General features: G+C 46.6%; 1 protein-coding gene across 1 annotated transcript in view; it reads right to left on the reverse strand.

The window, feature by feature from the left end:
• PRKX (protein kinase cAMP-dependent X-linked catalytic subunit) overlaps positions 1–18459 on the reverse strand; it is a 545345-nt gene that overhangs the window by 352638 nt on the left and 174248 nt on the right. Inside the window, exon 2 of the mRNA XM_069640599.1 lies at positions 17998–18166. Within this exon, the coding sequence (XP_069496700.1) occupies positions 17998–18166 (169 nt within the window). The remainder of the gene's footprint in view (positions 1–17997; positions 18167–18459) is intronic.

The following is an 18459-nucleotide window of genomic DNA, read 5'->3' on the forward strand; positions in this document are numbered from 1 at the left end:
AGGTTTCTATGCATAGGTTCCTGGTCAGGGTATATCTTGTAGCTGGATCCAAGGTTAACAGACCTTTATTAGCAAGACGTTTATGTTAAGATACAGAAAGATTTGAACTTACTTGCTTAACTTTCAGGAATTGCGGAGTCCCCTGCTCCAACGGTGGGTACTCGCATTCCTCAGTAGTTCTACTTAACTACATTACCCAGCAACAACTGGGCTTTAAATCCACGTCGGCGACACATTATCGCTGGCGCGTTTGGAAGACTTAACACCAGTTTGGGTAAGGTTTGAACAAGTCAGATTCTGAGAGCTGGCCCTCTTCTCCTGTAATTTAAATAACAGGTCCCTGACACTGATCTCCCAATTGCATTACAAGGTAAGCCCCCTCCCGCTTGCGCTGCACAGATTACTTGTGCGAGTGCCAATAGGTTTACGTTACTAAAAATTCACTATCAAACAAGACATGCAGACATTTTTGCCAGATATCAGTCCCTTGACTCTTACCCAATTAGGGAAAAATAGAGGACAGGGGTCTGGTCTCTGACTCCCCTATTATGCATTCTAAACAAGGAGAAAAAACATACCCAATTTAAAATAACTCCATATAACATTCCAACAAAGCATTAGCCAAACTAAGCACTCAGCCATTTTGGAACGTTAACAATCTCAGGAGCTATTGCCCATACTTAATTAATTAGATCACAGGAAACTAATCCCACAACCCCCCCAACAGCTACTCACACTCAGTATACCACCCACCCGATCCCCTTACCCAGAAACAAAAAGCTTGTGGTTGTCCCGATAGTGATCCACCCGAATCAGAGAACAAGAAATCAACGGATAAACACTGGTCTATATTCACAGAACTGCCTCAAAGGGCAAAGTACATAGATGACTTAGAACTTAAAATCAATATTAAGGACCTTATCATAACCAGCACTTGAATATCTTCCTACTTAATACACGTTCACTGGTCCAGCATGGGATCGAGGTTGCATTTTATACAATCTTGATATGCTTGCAGTCACTGAGACATGGCTCCATGAGACTGCACAGATATCAGCCTTCATCTCTCTGCCCCCTGGGTATAAAATGTTAAGAGCAGACCACATTGGGCAACGAGGAGGCGGTGTGGCACTTATTTTCAAAGAACACTTAAACTGTCACCCCATCAATACCTCGACCATTGAGGGATGTGAAAGTCTGCTTGTAAAGATGAATCTTAACTCCTCGTTGACAATCTTTATTCTCTATAAACCACCACAAAATTACCCACATTTGAAGAGCAACTGCTTTTTGCATTGAACAGTGTTACTAAATCTAAAACCCCCATGATTGGAGCAGGAAATTTCAATCTATGGGCAGAAGACCAGTCAGACATACAAGCAGCATCACTTCTATCAGCTCTGGATGTTGCTGGCTTTATCCAACAGGTTAAAGATTAAACCCACAAAGGAGGCCATACTATAGACTGGACACAACCTGCACAGCACATCCATCGCCACACAGGGTTGTCTTTGGTCAGCCCACTCTAAGCATAACACAACAATATTGCTACCTAGAGCACCTACTAGACTAGATAACTACCCAAGAATAGAAAGAAAATGCGGGAACTTCAAAAACGCTTCAGCTACCAATTTTTCTGGATACTTGCTCTCTAACTTGCACCCATTAGAATAATTTGTAACCGCTGCAGATCTAGTGTTGCACCTTTCCCATACCAATGCCTCCACTATTGACACACTGGCACCAGAGAAAGCAAATAAAATGAGAGCCTAAAAAAAACTCAGTTTAACAATAGCGTTATACAAGCAAGGAACGTGAAAAGAGCTCTAGAACGGGAGTGGGGCAAGAATCCTGGTCCTCTCACATTGAACAAATGCAAAGACTCAGTGCAAACATTTAAACAAACCATCATAGAAGCCAAGACTAAAAACGTGGCTTCTATTCCAATAGTAGCTCCATCCATCCCTAATGCTCATCTCCTGCCTGGTACCTTACTATTATTTGTCCTCATCCCTTTATGTGTCGTTGGTATTGCTAGTTTGTACTCTTTAGTTTATGTGCGCCCTGATGCCTGTGGGCTACGGTGGCATTATCAGGATAAACATAAACCTAAGAATTAACAATGCAACATCCAGCTCAAGTGAGCGCTTTAATAGTCTTAAGGAATTAGAAAGTAAAACGTCCCATTTCCTCTGATCACCAGAGATTACGTCTGGTGTCAGGGAAAACAAAATGAATTTGTTAACAAAACCACAGGCCACTGCCAACTGCCAATCCTCAAGAAATCCCCACGAGGATGCAAAGGTACGGCACACCTTGACCACGACCAACCACAACCTTACACCACCAAAGTTTGAATTGACTTGTACTGAAGCTGAAATTCTTGCTATAGTACAAAAACTCAAACCCACGCCATGTTTTGTCCTATTCGCCTCATCACAAAAAATACGTAAGCTTCAAATCATTCAGGATAACGCACTCCGAGCAGCTCTCAACATTCCTAAACGGGCTCTCATCTCTGCCACTAGGAAAGAAGTTCACTGGCTGCCAATCCACAAATGGATCCTCTTCAAGACCATGTCCATTACTCACAGATGCCTGTCCAACACTGCAACCACCTTGCCTCTAAGAAAATCGCAAAAGCTCAGTCGTCAAGGCCAACGAGGACCCCTGTATACAAATCGCCTCTGCCAGCCGAAAGTCAACAGGCAAAAGCGTGAGGCGCAAGCTTCCCATCCATTGCAGCCAAACAATGGAACTCTCTGCCTCCCAGCCTGAGAGCCGAACCCTCTTACTGGATATTATGGAGATCCCTCAAAACTTAGTTGTTCACCTAATCCAGTCATCACTCCCAACAATATTCTTCACATTTTTGTGCTTTGCACTGCCTCACATTATCACCTGTATGTTTGTTACCTCCTTTGCTAGTCACTGGTTCAATGTAACAGTGCCTCGATGCCCACAGGTTAATGTGCACTTCATAAATTAAATAAATAAGTTTAGGGGATATCGATCACACGAACATACTTAAGGATTGCATGTATGTACTCGCCCAATGGATTACTAAAATGGTCAACATGTCCTTTACGAATGGCACAGTCCTGCCGTTCATGAAGGAGGCATGGATTACTCCATTGCTTAAGAAGAATACGCTGGATCCAGCATCAGCTAAGAACTATCGACCCTTTACCAACGTCCTGCATCTTCTTAAGATTCTGGACAGTGGCTTATTTGCAACTGCGACCGCATTATTGGACCTCTGTGGAGAAAGGTCATCCAGCACTCTTGATGTTATTAGACCTCTCTGCAGCTTTCGATCTCATCAATCAAACACATTTGCAAGAGAGATTGGAAGGAATTGCCAACTGTTCTTAGGGGCCCACCCAATTGATCATTTCATTCCTCTGTCCTAGAACATCAAGAGTAGCTGTTGTGAATGACCAGGCCTCCACCATCACCACCACATGTGGAGTGCCACAGGATTCAGGTCGGTCTCCCAGTCTTTTCAATATCTATATCAGGCCTTTCCTTGACATCCTTGACAATCTGGGTGTCCAGTGGGCAACTACGCTGATGACACCCAGGTACTCCTGGAATGGTCAGGTATTCACGCACAAGACAGCAAGGCCCTGAACAGGGTGTACGTGGCAATTCAATCCTAGATGGCATTAAACTCACTGGCCCTTAAGAACAAAGAATCAGAGCTCCTCATCATTGCCACAGGGCCTCGCCTAAGGAAACTAGACCCAATATGCAAACTTCACGATCGTGGGTAGTCAGATTCCAGTCTCCAAATGTGTGAAAACTTTGGGTGTATTCCTGGATTTGGAACCATCAATGCAACAGCAGGTCTCTCGGATACGCTCGTTCTGTGGTTACGTGAACAAGTTATTACACCAGATCAGACCCTACCTGTCAAGAACAGATCTGTACTGGCAACCACCATGGTAAATTCCTGGTTAGATTATTGCAACAGCATCACAAACTAACCTGAACTGTCTGCAGACAACACAGATTTGAGCAGTCCATAGACTGTCTAAACGTGATCACGTACCTCCATACAGCAGGACCCTACATTGGTTGCCCATCAAACAGAGGATCACCCATAAAACATTGTCACTTACCTACAAATACTGGAAAACCTCTGCTCCTCAGTATTTGATCAACCGCCTGACCACCAAGCATTCGACGTGCACATAACGGGCCAACAAGGGCACATTGAGCAAGTTTTAAACTTGCTAAATTTGGTGGAGCAAGCTTTGAAGGACATGCACCTCAGGAATGAAATGACCTCCCCATCTGTAAAAAAAAAAAAGATCTCCAACCCTGGCAGACTAAGATGGCTAAAAAACCCACCTCTAACTCAGCCAATTGAAGTTTTCCACTCCGTGGCCCGACTTGCCCCTCATGAACCCGGTTCTTGTTTGTTTTCTATGTGCGCCCTAAAGCCCATGGGTGTGTGGTGCGTTATAAAAATGAATAAATAAATGATTCTGTGTTCAACAGGTAGCCAGTTCAATGCTTTCAGGGAGGAGGAGAAGGTGCGCCAAGTATTGAGCAAGAATATTCACCAATATGCTTTGTTGTGGAGCAGTTTAGCTTAAGTGGTTAGTGATGAGCCCTGTTCAGGGATTTTTCAGGTTACCTTGTGAACTGTGGAGTGATATTTGAGGTAAAGTCTTTATAAGTTCCTTACTGATGTCTTCATAAGTGCAAGGTCTATTTGTTTGATTTTTTTATTAGTTGTTGACGTTTTAGCTTTCTCAATGGCAAAAAGACCATTTAAGTGAAATAAATATTATGGCTTTTAAAACATTTCATTATGAGAAAATACATTTATAAAAAGCTTGGAAATATAACCAGTAATTGGGTGTAATGCAAATGTGTGAGAAACCTGAAGGTGTCTCTCTAGCTAGTCTCCGGTGATCTGTCATCCAGGTGGCCAGGACACGGCACTCGCTATTGGATCCAGTCCCTGGGTGTGGACCAGTGAGGGAGGATCACCTATATTGGGGGTCCTTGGGGAGTGGGAGGGGACACTGACGGGTGAGACACGCTATCCCCTTTCTTTCAACACCTTTTCCCCATCCTACCATGTAGGATATTCCAAAACACTGCCCCTCCCTTTGCCCACACAAACACTTTTGCACAACACGAAAGACAACGGACTAACACCAAAGCAGTTTACCCGACACGTCCCAATACAAGAGTTAGGCAAATTCAGGCAATCGACCAGAATCACACACTCCTGACGGCCCTTTCCCTTCTCCACAGGGATAAAAGGTGGAGCACGAGAGCACAGGATGAGCAAGCCAGACCGCACGACGTGAGAGCTAACTCAGCACAGCAGTTGAAGAGAAGGCGAAAGACGGCACAGACCGAGAGGGTGACAAGGGGAAACGACCTTGCCTTTTCCAACCAAGGCCCGTGAAACTTCTGCATAGGGAAATAGAAGTCTGAGAACAATAGCCAGCATGTGTTTCAGCCGATGCCTATGGTACACAAGACCCTCCTCGGCTGATATCCAAGCCGGGGAGAGACGCAGGTCTCTATGGTACCAACCTTGACTCGAAGGAGAAAAAAGCCAAGCAGTTCATCACAGCCGGTTAGTCGAGGGAAGAGCCTATAAGAAGCCAAACTTTGATGAAAGATAAGGGAGTAGTTCTTACCTCTAACTCCATTCCTCCAGCGGTGGTATCTTTCATGGATTCACATGCTTTGAATATTCCCCGTCGTCAGGCTGGGAACCTCAGTCCTTTTTAAAATAGGTTTCACTTGGAAAACCTCTGACACTTTAGTGTCCTATCGACGTCTTTTTGGGTGCTTAGATACCACCCAATAGGACATAGGGTATAAATAGACCCGCCCCCGTGGCTTACCTTCAGTTTTTAACCTCCAAAGTAGAGGAACCAACTAGGCTTGCATGCAGGAGAGGCCGGTGGGCGCATGTGAATCCATGAAAGATACCAACGTTGGAGAAATGGAGTTACAGGTAAGAAACTACTCCCTTCTCCAGCATTGGCTCTTTCATTGATTCACATGCTTTGAATAGATTACATAGCAATAGCCATCATGCCTGGAGGCGTGTAATGCAAACCAATACATAATGAAAGCAAAAACATAAGACCAGCAAAGAAGACATTAGCAGTGGTAACATTGAAACAGATCCCTCAAGGCTTTGGGGCTTACCTTATTGAAACAGGCGTTGCAGGACTGCATGTCGCACCTGCACATCTGTGCCATGCTGCTGTTCCAGGCAATAATGCAGAGTAAAGTATGCGGCACCGACTAGGAGGCCGCCTGGCAAATGTCAACCAGCGGAATCCCCGACCATAATGCCGCCGACGAAGCGGTGGTCCTCGTCGAGTGCGCTGTCGGATGCCTCTCCAAAGGCTTTCCCGCCTTAGAATGACAGAACAGATAGTCCTTGTTTGGAGATTGCCCTTCCCTTGACGGAGGCTCCATAAACCACAAACAGTTGTTTAGAAAGCCTGAACTCCTGAGTACGAGTCAGATAAAATTTCAATGCTCTTTTCACATCAAGCGCGTGCAGCGCCTTTTCTGCTGATGAGGAAGCAGAAGCAAAGAATGATGGTAGCACAATAGAAAAAAGTTTATGAAAAGTGGTTGGCACTTTTGGAATAAAGTGCGGGTTAGTGGCCAACACCACCTTGTCCTTGAAGAAACGTAAGTACGGAGGATCAATCACTAGAGCTTGCAATTCAGATATTCTTCTTGCCGAAGTAATGGCCACTAAAACGCCACTTTTCACGACAACTGCAGGGGCGTCGACGACATAGGTTCAAACAGGGCTTTCATCAGACCTGACAGCAACAGATTGAGGTTCCAACCAGGAGGGAATTTCTTGGCTGGAGGAAAAGTGTGAAACAATCCTTTTAGAAAATGTTTGACCAGGCGATCACTAAAAAGAGGAGTAGCATGCCTCTTCCGAGTTAATCTAGAAATGGCCGCCAGGTGTACTTTTATGGAGGAGAACGCCAAACCTTTCTTTGCCAAGTGCAACAAGTAGGGTAGAATTTGCTCCGGTGAAATGTTTAAGGGGTCCATCCCAGGCTGGCCCTTACACCACACACAAACTTTTCCATTTGCATGCATCGGAGACATTCGTGGACGGAGCTCTAGCCGCCTCCAAAATACGGGGACAGTCAAGTTCAGTAGGCCAAACTCCGAGAAATCAGGAGACATGCCATCAGGCTGAGAGCCTGGATCGTGGTGCCAGGCTGCGCCCTTGTCCTGAAACAGAAGGTCTGGCGTCACTTGCAACCAAACCGGTTCCGCTACGAATAGATGGAGTAGGTCTGAGAGCCACGGCTGCCTGGCTCAGTATGGGGCCACCAGAATCACATGGAATGGGTATTTCTGAATCCAATGGAGGGTCCGCCGAATGAGTGGAAATGGAGGGAATGCGTACACGAACCTGCCCGTCCATGGGAACTAGAACACATCCCCCAGAGACACGGGCTAAGGCCACCTGCTGGCAAACTCCTTGCACTTTCTGTTCCCTCGAGTGGCGAAAAGAGCCAATGAAGGACAACCCCATTTTCGGAAAATGCTCGACAGCTGCTGTTCCCTTCAGCTGCCATTCGTGGAGTTGGTTTATTTCTCTGTTGAGCGAGTTCGCCTGCATATTCATCACCCCCGGCAGATGAAACGCTACAATATTGATGTTTTGTACCAGGGCCCAATGCCAAAATTCCTGAGCCTCTCTCTCTCTCGAGCACCCTGGAATGAGTGCCCCCCTCCCCCGCTTCCTGAGGTAAAATTTTGTGGTGGTATTGTCCGTCAACACCCTCACCACAGAGCCTCGTCAGAAACGATTTTAGAGCCCAATGAACCGCTCTCAGTTCCAGCACATTGATGTGAAGACTCGATTCGACGGGAGACCACAGACCTTGAACGTGGAAGCTCCCCAGATGTGCTCCCCACCCTGTCTGAGAGGCATCCATCACAATTGTAGCTTGACACCCTGGCTCCAACAACGGCACTCATCGATCCAGATTGTCCGAGAGCTGCCACATCGAAGAGCGTCCTGTAAGTCGCTGTTGACCACCACCTTGTCAGACCACAATCCGCAACTCTGAGCCCACTGGTCCGCAAGAAACTCCTATACCGTCCTCATGAAGAGACGACATTTCTTTACCAACGGGATGCATGATGCCATGGCTCTCAACAGCGACATGTACTTTCTGAACGACACTCTTGTTCCGACTTTCCACTCTGCCGCTTTCTACTTGAGTTTTTGAATTCTCTCGACGGAGGGCTTCACCAGGCCTAGCTGAGTTTGAAATTCTGCAAGCTCCTGCAGGTAGATGGATATGAATTTTTGAAGTTGACGTCGAAGCCCAGTCGTTGCAACAGCCGCACGGTAACGTTGAGACTTGCCTGCATTGCCACCGGCGACAAGCTGCGTATCAGCCAGTCGTCCAGGTAAGGGTAGACGTGATGACCACCTTCTCGGAGCCACGCCGCCACCGGCGCTAAACATTTCGTAAATGTCCTGGGGGACGATTTCAGACCGAACGGGAGCACTCGGAACTGGTAATGATCTTGACCCACTACAAATCGCAGGAATTTTCTGTGTTGTCGACGCATGGGTATGTGGAAATATGCGTCTTGCAAATCCAACGACGTCAGAAATTCCCCAGGTTGTACAGACCGAATGACTTCTTGAAGCATGAGCATCTTGAACTTCAGGCGTTGCAGAGTCTAGTTCAGCGCCCGAAGGTCCAGAATGGGTCGCCACTTGCCGTTGGGTTTCTTCACCACAAAGTAACGGGAGTAAACCCCCTGACCTCTTTCAGCCACTGGAACCAATTCCATAGCTCCCTTCTGTAACATAAGTACAACCTCCTGCTGTAAAATGTGAAGATGAGTTTGCACAGAATACACGGGAGGAATGGGAACTGGTGAGCCCTTGAATTCCACAGAGTGGCCCACCCGTATCGTGTCCAATACCCAATGGTCTGATGTAATTTTGTTCCATTCGTCGACGTGTAGAGCTACTCTGCCCCCCAGCACATTTCTTCGAAGACCGTTATTGTAGTGATTTTGTTTGTTTACCTTTGGTGGAAGAGTGCTGTCCTCTCCTTCTGGATGCCTGAAAATCTCAGCTTCTTCGCGTAGACTATACTGCCCATCTATACCCTTGTGAGGAGTATCCAGACCGGCCGTAACTCCGGTCTCTGGAGGCAGCAAACCGGGTGTTTCCTCAAGCTCCACGGAAGGGGCGAGAGGGGGGGAAACGAACGCCTTCTTTGCAAAGCTCCCAATGATCTCGCCGTTTCAGAGTCCTCTTTCATGCCCTTTAGGGCTGGTCTATTTTTTCTCCAAACAATTGTTCCCCCTCACAGGGCATGTCCAGTACCTTGTAATTAACCTCCGGCCTAAAGTCCGTGCACTTCAGCCAAGCCTGCTGACGTAGTACCACCCCATTATTAATCTGTTTGAAACAAGATTATGCTAAATCTACAGCGATGTTAATGCTGTGATTTGAGGCTTCCTCACCTTCACGCACCAGCAAAATGGCAGCCTTTCAGTGTTCCTTGGGTAGATGTTCTAACAGAGGGGCCAGCCGATGCCACATCTCGTGGTAGTAGCGCGCCATAATCGCCAACGAGTTTGGCGGCTTTTACTGTCGTCACCCCCACCGTTAAAATCTTCTTTCCGAAGGCATCTCGTCTTCTAGCGTAGCCGTCGGGAGGTGTAGTGCATTTGTGCTGTGTTCTGGCTTTCCGGCTTGCCGCCACTGACACCACTGATTCCGGGGTGGGTTGTGAAATCAAACACTTTGGCGTAGAGTCCGGGGCATTACATGTATCTCTAATCTCCCTTTGACTGCAGGCTCTGAAAAGGGGTGGCCCATGGTGCGTAGGCCTTCTTGCCAGACATGGTCCAGGATTGGAACGGAGAAAACCGCCTTCCTTCTCTTTCCCATGGGGTCAAATAGGAAACATTCTTTTCGTTCTTCCTCTGGGGTCAGACCAAACTCAACACAGGCTTTTGCCATCATGGCATGAAATGCCCCAATGTCATCCGGGGGCGACGGTTGCGCTGGGCTCTTAGGAGCTTCCATTTCCACATCAGACACCCCTGTCGGATCTCTCGATGGCGACGAGGAGACAGAGAGAGTCCTGTGATGCTGGAAATGCATCGGAGGGGCAGGGCCTCCGTATCCTTGTCCTTTACTGCTTTTTATTGTATGTTCTGACGTGTTTTTCCGTGCAGGATTTCATGTGGGACTACTGGCGGTGCATCTCTCTCCTTTGGTTTTGGTGAACGGACCCATGGAATACCCTTATGGCACCCATGGGTAGGGATACAACACTGTTTCCCTAGTGTATGTTTTTAAGCCCCTGTGTGTGGACCACAGAGCAGGGTACAGGCTGGTGGCAGCTCCGTGCTGAATTGACTGGTACCCTGAAAGTCCTCCATTTTGGGATGCCCAGGCCTGGTCATTGGAATCGGTAGATTCCTGGTGGAGACAAGATGGCCCCCGTGGCCTCTTGCCTTCCATCGCCCGTTACCTTGATCTTCCCGAAGTCCCGGGAAGCACCGACTCTGTCCCTTCCTCCTGAATGGCTGTTGGGTGGAAGTTCCATATATGGTAGTGTGGGGAAGTGCTGACCAGACTGGCTGAATTCTTCCCAACGACCGTATGTTGTGGGTACGCCTGTGGGTGGGACCTGGGTGAATGGAGTGTGTGACGAATATGCATTCTGTGTTGGGGATGTCTAGTATCTGGTGTTTGACACATTGACTGAGACAGCCCTGCCCGAAACTGGTATGAATGCAATGTGGAGTGTTGAATGGCTGGGTACTTGTCCCAATACACATAACTTGTTGTGAGTGTCTGGAGAGAAGTGAATGGCCTGAATGCACTATGCACCTGATTGGATGCCTGCCTGCATGAATGCCCTTCTGACCGATTGGTTGCCCGAGTGTGACCCAGCAGAATGAATGGGAGACCAACTAGTATATCTGGGGGCCTCTCACTGCTAGAATTCGTGTTCAGAAGCTGAAGAGTAACTGAAGCTTGACCTTCAAGCCCTGCTGGAAGGGAAGAATTGCTGTTGCCCTTCATCAATCTGAAAGCTGCTGTGTCTCCAAGGACTGACCCAGAGAGGACCTGGTAAGGCTCCCTCTTCCCGAGCTACGAGGGACCATTGTGCACCAGCTGATCTTTGCCAAAGCTTCCTAGTAGACAGACCTACGACAGGCTGCCGACCAGAGACGGGGACTGCCGCGGAATCCCAAAGAATAGCACCCGGACTGTTGTCCATCACCGTAGATTACCGCCATGTCGACCGGAGCCGCCGTGCTCCCGTTTGCCTAAGAACTTCATTTGATCCAAGGACGTTCTCGTCCGCACCATCAACCACTTTTTCCCGCCGGAGAAAGTGGAGGCCGTTGACGCGCCAAGGAACATCCACCGGTGGGTTTCCTGCTACGCAAAGACCACAGAGACGCCGACAACTCAACACCCTTGCTGGGCCACAGTTCAACTCTTTGCGGTCCAAAACTATCGTCATCTAGGTCTCCCGCACGCCTCCGCCTTGCAGGATAGGAAGTCTAAGCTCCATCGCCGACGAGCACCGCTAGGAGCGAAGTTGCCACTTCACCCTGTTCTTCGCCGGACGTTCGACGACCCGTGACTCCTGCCTTAAAGGGAGGGCATTCAAGAAGGGCCGTCGATTCCCCGACGAGAAACTCTACAACACTTGGAGTTGCTGAACTATTGGAAAGACTGTTGTGACCAATATATGGACTGGGCTTGTTATATATCCTTATTCTACGGGTTGGCCAGGTGGGGGGTTGGGGAGGTGGAGATCTCCATACAGAACTGTCTAGGTAACGGGGCCAGTATTCTGCCAATTGCTCACCCACTGCTTTCCTCTTATATCTATTGTTGGTTTCCTTTACGAACTGATTTGTGTGACATTTAACCGTACAGTTGATGCACTTTAAAGAGATCTAATAGTAATTGTGGTATCACGTAGAACTGTATATTTGCCATTATAGATAACCGAGTACAAAGTGAGTTGTACAAAGTATTGTGATATTGTACATAACCTTGAATATTAATTATATAAAGACTGTTTTAACTAATACAGTGTGTGGACATTCCTTTGTGGGGACTTGGGGACAACACTGTACTTAAGAAACAGCCTGCATCACCTCCTGAGAAGCTAGGCCTTGATTGCTCATCCATTGCTATCGTAATAGAAAATCTTGGCTGGGGTCCTCTGTGCCTCTCCTCTGCCATATAGAAAGCAGAAGTACAGATCCCCCCCCCCTCCAGTCTTTACAAGTCCCTGTGCCCTTGGTCGGAATCGGAGTCCGGTAGCTCACCCTCCTCCGGATGGGAACGAGGAGGCTCTGTGCTCATTGGCCGGGATGCCGGCAACTCAGCCGTAGACACTGAACGCGGAGGGACACCTGCCGCGTCGACGATAGGTGTCACCGGGGGCATACCCACAGGAGGCAATCTTCAATCCAGTTGAATCAATAGGGACTGCAGCGTAGGTAAGACCTGGACAGCACTGACTGCAGGTTCAGTAGAGGAGACGCAGATGGACCAGTCTGTACTCCCACCGTCGTCAAAGGGCCAACACACTGTAAGAGGCTTGTTGGGTTCACCACAGGCTCTCGTTCCTCCTCCATCGACAACACTGAAAAGGACAGACAACTGCTGTAGCAAAGTGTCTGGTAGAAGGGCGTCATACGCCGAAGGCTGCCACGCCCCACCCGCTGGTAGCACATTGTCCATCGACAACGAAAACCTCATGCTCTTGTCGACTGCAGTCAATGGAGCCGACAACACCATCGTGGAGGCAGACACTGTAGCCGGCAATGAAACCGTCGTCGACGGGACTCCCATCGACGGCACCGACAGCTGTGGCGCAGATTTTTCAGGCGATCCCGCCCCTTTGGACTCCCTGGAGAGATGCTTCAAAGACTCTCTACTAGAGAATGACCTACGATGGTCTCCTGAAGAGGAGCGTTTCGAAGAAAACATTTTCTCAGGCCTTCCCTCAGGCCCACGGGACTGGTCAGACTGACCATGCTTAGACGACGGAGTCCCTTTCATCAGGTGTTTGCCCGAAGAGGGGCGGCCCCTCTTGTCTGCATCAGAAGGCTGAGACTTCTTAGCCGGCGGTTCAGCCGACACCGACTGGCGAGGAACTGTAAAAGCAGGTCTCCCAGATGCGAGGCTGCGCACCGATCCCACCTCAGATGGAGGGCAGGCACCATCGTTTTAGGCACGATATGAACCACTGATTGCGGTCCTTCAGTGTTTTCTGAGAGAAACCCTTATAGATGTCGCAGGAATCGGCGGAGTGATGAGGATAGAGGCAATAGAGGCAGTCCATGTGCCCGTCCCCTTCATATACCTTCTTCAGCCCGCAAGTCGCGCAGGGCCGAAACAAAGCTTTTCCCGAAGACATTGGGAAAAAACGACCACAATACACAAAATGTGTAGAATCAGCACGAGGTGATCCCGACACTTTGGAAACGGTTGAAATCTGAAGGGAAGCCACAGGGGTGGGTCTATTTATAGCCTACGTCCTATTGGGTGGTAGCTAAGCACCCAAAAAGACATAGATAGGACACTAAAGTGTCAAAGTTTTCCAAGTGAAAACGCTATTTTAAAAAGGCAGAGGTTCCCAGCCTGACGACGGGGAATATTCAAAGCATGTGAATCCATGAAAGATCCAATGCTGGAGAAATAGCCAATAGCTAATTTGAACTTTTGATAAGCTTAAAGATACAACTGACGAGAGAGAGGAGTCCGGCACCATGTGGATGCTCAAGCAGGAAACACTGGACGATTACCCGATGGTAAAACTAACATAACCAGAAGCCCATGGGAAGAGGCGAGATGAGGTCAAAGTGGTCATACAGGGGGGCTTGTAAAATCCTATGTACCGTTGAAAGTCTTTGACCGACAGACGATTAAGAAGCTAAGGGAAATGAGTCCTGTTTGCTGAAGTCCCTATGAACAGTGTGTTGTAAAGTTGGCAAGAGTGAACCCGGCAGAGGGAAGCCAAAAAAAAGGGGTAAAGCTAGAAGAACTGTTTAAAAAGACATTAAGATTCGTGAAAGTAAGAAAAGCCACAGTGAACCTCGAAGAGGGAGGCAAACATCTAAAAGGAGCCCGAAAGAGGGAGCTGCGCAGTGGAAAGTTGTCACCCAAAGTGCATTGAAAAGGAACTATTTAATCGATTTGTTGCATACCATTTTGTGAAGAGTCTACACCCGGAAGAGGGAGACCCAGAGGTGAAGCCATCACCCAAGGTATACCTGAAGCAGAACGTTGTGTTTGTTTGTTGGATACATCAGCCCTATAAGGCACGAGACTTTGTGAAAGGAGACTTGGCCATTGAAGGACCAGATAGCTGATACGGAAATGGCGGCTCGTGCTGGGAAAGCTCGAGCGTGTGTTGTGCTCAGGAGACCCACTTTGTCCCGTGCCCAAAACGTGGGGAAGGGAGACCCCTGGCTAAAAAGTAATCCTGACTTATGATTTGAGAACATTTTCTTTATTGAAACCCTATCCCACACACTCTGTAATTAGTTGTAAGGATTGGCAATATGTTTTTGTCTTAGCCCTTTTTATTTGAAGCCACTAGGACTGCCTTATTTTTCATTTGATGGTCAAAGCTTGCTCCCATCTTAGATTTAGGTTAGGCGTTTTTGCACTCTGCATTCATTGTTCCATAAACACCCTTGAACTGATCACTTGTGTCTGTCTTTACTGTTGCCACCATGAGTTTCTTACAAATGTCAGTGTTTTATTACTGCAATTGTACCTTGGTTTATGATCTAAATGGAATACATTGCTTAATATTAAATGCACACCACCTATATCTGAAGGAATGTGGAGTTACGGACCATAGCGACTACTGTAACTCCTAGTACCTAGTCCGCCTTCCTCCATACTTGTGGGAGTTGCCGCTCATCTGGAGGGAATTGGAACAATTTGATGCACAACACAAAGCGCCCTCAATTTGATTGGGCATGAATAAAATCATGTGCACGTTTGCAGCCATGCCCCTCAAGTCACCACCCCATCCTCACTCGGCAAGTCATTTTCCTTTCTTAGTGACAAAGATTAGCGTGAAAGGGCAGATGGAGGATGGGGAGCAGGGGCTTGCAGGACAGTATTCACTACAATGTGCAACTTGTCCTTACTCCCACGTCCTGTTCCTCCACACTGAAAAAAATGAAACAATCATGCTTCTCTGCGCCCACTTAACAGTCCCTTTCTGGAGTACATGTAATGTGGGTGACATACTGTTCCACTCCTGGCTCCTGGGAGGGGGGGGGGGGTAGTACACCCATCAAGTAAAGAGAAGAAGAAGAAGAAGAAGACAAAAATCCATGCCTGCCTCTGCTCTCCGGATCCTGCCAGGAAAAAAAGGGGCTAACAGATGCAAAGTTGCACTTTTCACGCCATCACACTCACAGAGGGGCTGTCTCAGTAAAGGCCATTCTGAAAGGAGAAAAGTGAAGAAGAGTGCACCCTTTAGGCCTGGCAGAAGCAAAGAGAAATAGGACCCAGCCTTGCTGTCCTTGACGAGGATCCAAATTGAGGCACAGCCAGACGGTACCATTATAAACTCTAGTGAAGCCTGCGGATGGGGATTACACAGCAACAAAGTCAGCTGCCATTTCTGTTCCCCTATATCCTTTGCCAGATGGGGTAGCACCAAAGCTGCATCAATGGAGGCCTTGACATAAGGGAGGGGTAGTGGGAAGTCTGAGCATAAGAGGAGTGCACACACAGTCTTGCTACTGAGCAGTAGATCAGATTGCTGATTAAAACAGGGGAAATCCAAGCCATCAGGGATAAGTCCTTCCCAGAAATGACCACTGTGGGCATTATAGGGAACCTGTTCCTCAATCCCTAAGGCACATATTGATAGATTGCAACAGCACTCTCAAGTCGAGATGCCATCTCCTGGGCAGATTTGTGCACTGTCTATCTTGGCTGAGCACGGACTCCTTTTGGGACAGGCTAACAGCGGGACATGAATAGGGATTGACCATTCAGGTAGTGGAGGTATTAAGAGTCTTGGGGTTTCCTTCAGTATGGCCCCTCTTTCTCCTTTCTCTTTTTTTTCCCAAAGGAACTATTTTTAAAGCATATTAATGATAGAAATATATTGTGTAGAGATTCTAAGTTTCCTTTTCTTTTTTTAATATTGTTTTGCAATATTTTATAAACTGACAATAAATAAAAACATAATTTTTTTAATGATTGCTATTGGTTAGATTTGCTGTGAAAGAGCTGGCCTTGTGAGAGGAGGGGGAGCGGTAATTTGGAATGGAAACATAAGAGGAAGGGTAGTTGAATGGTTGGGAGCCAGTAAGTAAATTACCATTGTTTTGTAGGAATTAAGCATCATATATCGGCGCACCATACAGTGACAGATGACAGAAACAGCTGGTTACCTATTCAAACATAAAGGTTGAAAAAGAGAAAGGCTGGGTTTCCTCTGTGAAGAGGTGGCAGATTAAGCCACAGGAGAAGATCGTTTTCCCATGAGAAGATATGGATAAGGAAGAGTAGTGGGCCTAGAACGGAGTCTTGAAGAGTCTTCAACTAGGAGGTGGTACTGTTGAAAGTACTCATGTGCAGGTGATGGAGAGAAAGAGCAATTTGACAGCTGGGAGGCCTTCCAGGTGAGGGCAAAAATCACATTTGACTATGTTGAAGAGCATGAGTAAACACATCAGGGTGGAAGACTGACAAAAGCTATAGAATGCCCACATGATGGGATTCAGGGATATTTTAGAGTTGTGGGTGATGGTTTGAGAATTAGTTCCCGCGTTTATCATTTGACCAATGCAGAAAACTGATTGGCAGGGTCACACAGTCTACTGTCATCTACGTAAGAAGTGAATCAATTGAACACAACCTGTTCCAAAGCAGAGGCATTTTTTATGATGGATAAGACAGAAGGTGTTTGTAACAGGCAAGAAAACGTCCAGAGAGAAGGGAGAGGTTGAACAGAGTGGAGTGGTAAGGACAGGTAGAGGAGGAATAGCTTTGATTAGTTGAGGGGGCCACAGGACAACATGAAAGGCTAGCTCTGAGCAGAATGAGTGAGAATTCAAAGGTGATTGTGGGGGACGGAAGAAAGAGCATGATATCGGGATAGTAGAAAGGTGAGGGCTAGGAGGAAGGAAACTAGTTGGGGTATCCGATCTTAGAAAATTTAGAAGGGCAAAATTGCTAGCCAAAAGAGTTCAATAATAAAAATAAAGGTTATCTTAATAATCATACATACTGTAAATTACAGAATTCAATAGGGGGATTTATCAGATGGCATTTATGAAAAGTAAAAAAAAGAGCAATTAGAAAGGTAATTCTGATGCAGATTCATAAGAATCACAAATGGCAAACATGGGTAATAAAGTGCTATGTGCATGTTTGTATGGTGGTAGTTGTCAAACAACTATCTCAAGGAAAGAATTATTGAGCTTATCCGACTCTTCCAAGTTACAAGCATGGGCCAAAGAGCTTTCAGCTATTTCGATTGCTGTTGACTAATGCAAGCGCAGCGGGCGTGAGGGCTTGGAGTATATTGAAAGGATCTATATGAAGGCTGGGACAAAGTGTAGTGGAATTATTGTCACAATTATAGAAAATACCTTCAACGCCATTTTACTTGGATTTTCTAACCTATAACAGTATTACCATACAAGCTAATATATCACTTTAGATGAAAAGCCAACGTACTCCTGTTGGCATTCCTTATTACTGTTCCGCAGCAGCAAGTTTGTTCATTGAAACGTTTTTTTCAAATTGCTCAGAATCTCAATTACAACTATTTGATAAAAATGCAATAGAACATTCGAAATTGTAGACGTGAATATGATTTTAAAAAAGTACCTGAAAAAGTAAACAGTCAGTGTAGAAATCAATTCTTAAGCTTACAAATTAAATCATAGAACCAGAAAGTTACTTACAGTCTGATTAAAAATGGATGAGTAACTTCTTTCAATACGGCCTTCTCGTTGTGCACGTGCTGTTCTTGTTTTAAGCGGATGACATCAGGAATGCTCATCACTTTCAACGCAAAGTAATGCTTTGCCTTTTTCTCTCGCACAAGATGAACACGCCCAAAGGTACCAGTGCCTTTAATGGAAAATGAACATTTTTTTTTAGGTTTATTGCAGTTGTAAGTACATTTGAACATTTTCAGCATATCAAAAGCATTTTTGAGATTAACTATTTTTCATTCTCTGGCTTTTGCAGACACTTCTAATTTGATTAACAGCAGAGCTAGTAGTCAGTGCCAGAAAAAATGTGAATCTCGTTCCGTTCACCATAGAAATAATGTATGCTACTAAAAAACTCCTCTAAGGCCTACATACACTGCAAGCCACATGAACATTCCCTTTTTTCTCCATGTACTTAAAAACAAGAAG

This window comes from Ambystoma mexicanum, chromosome 7q, assembly GCF_040938575.1.
Source record: "Ambystoma mexicanum isolate Mex_15411 chromosome 7q, UKY_AmexF1_1, whole genome shotgun sequence".
NCBI lineage: Eukaryota > Metazoa > Chordata > Amphibia > Caudata > Ambystomatidae > Ambystoma > Ambystoma mexicanum.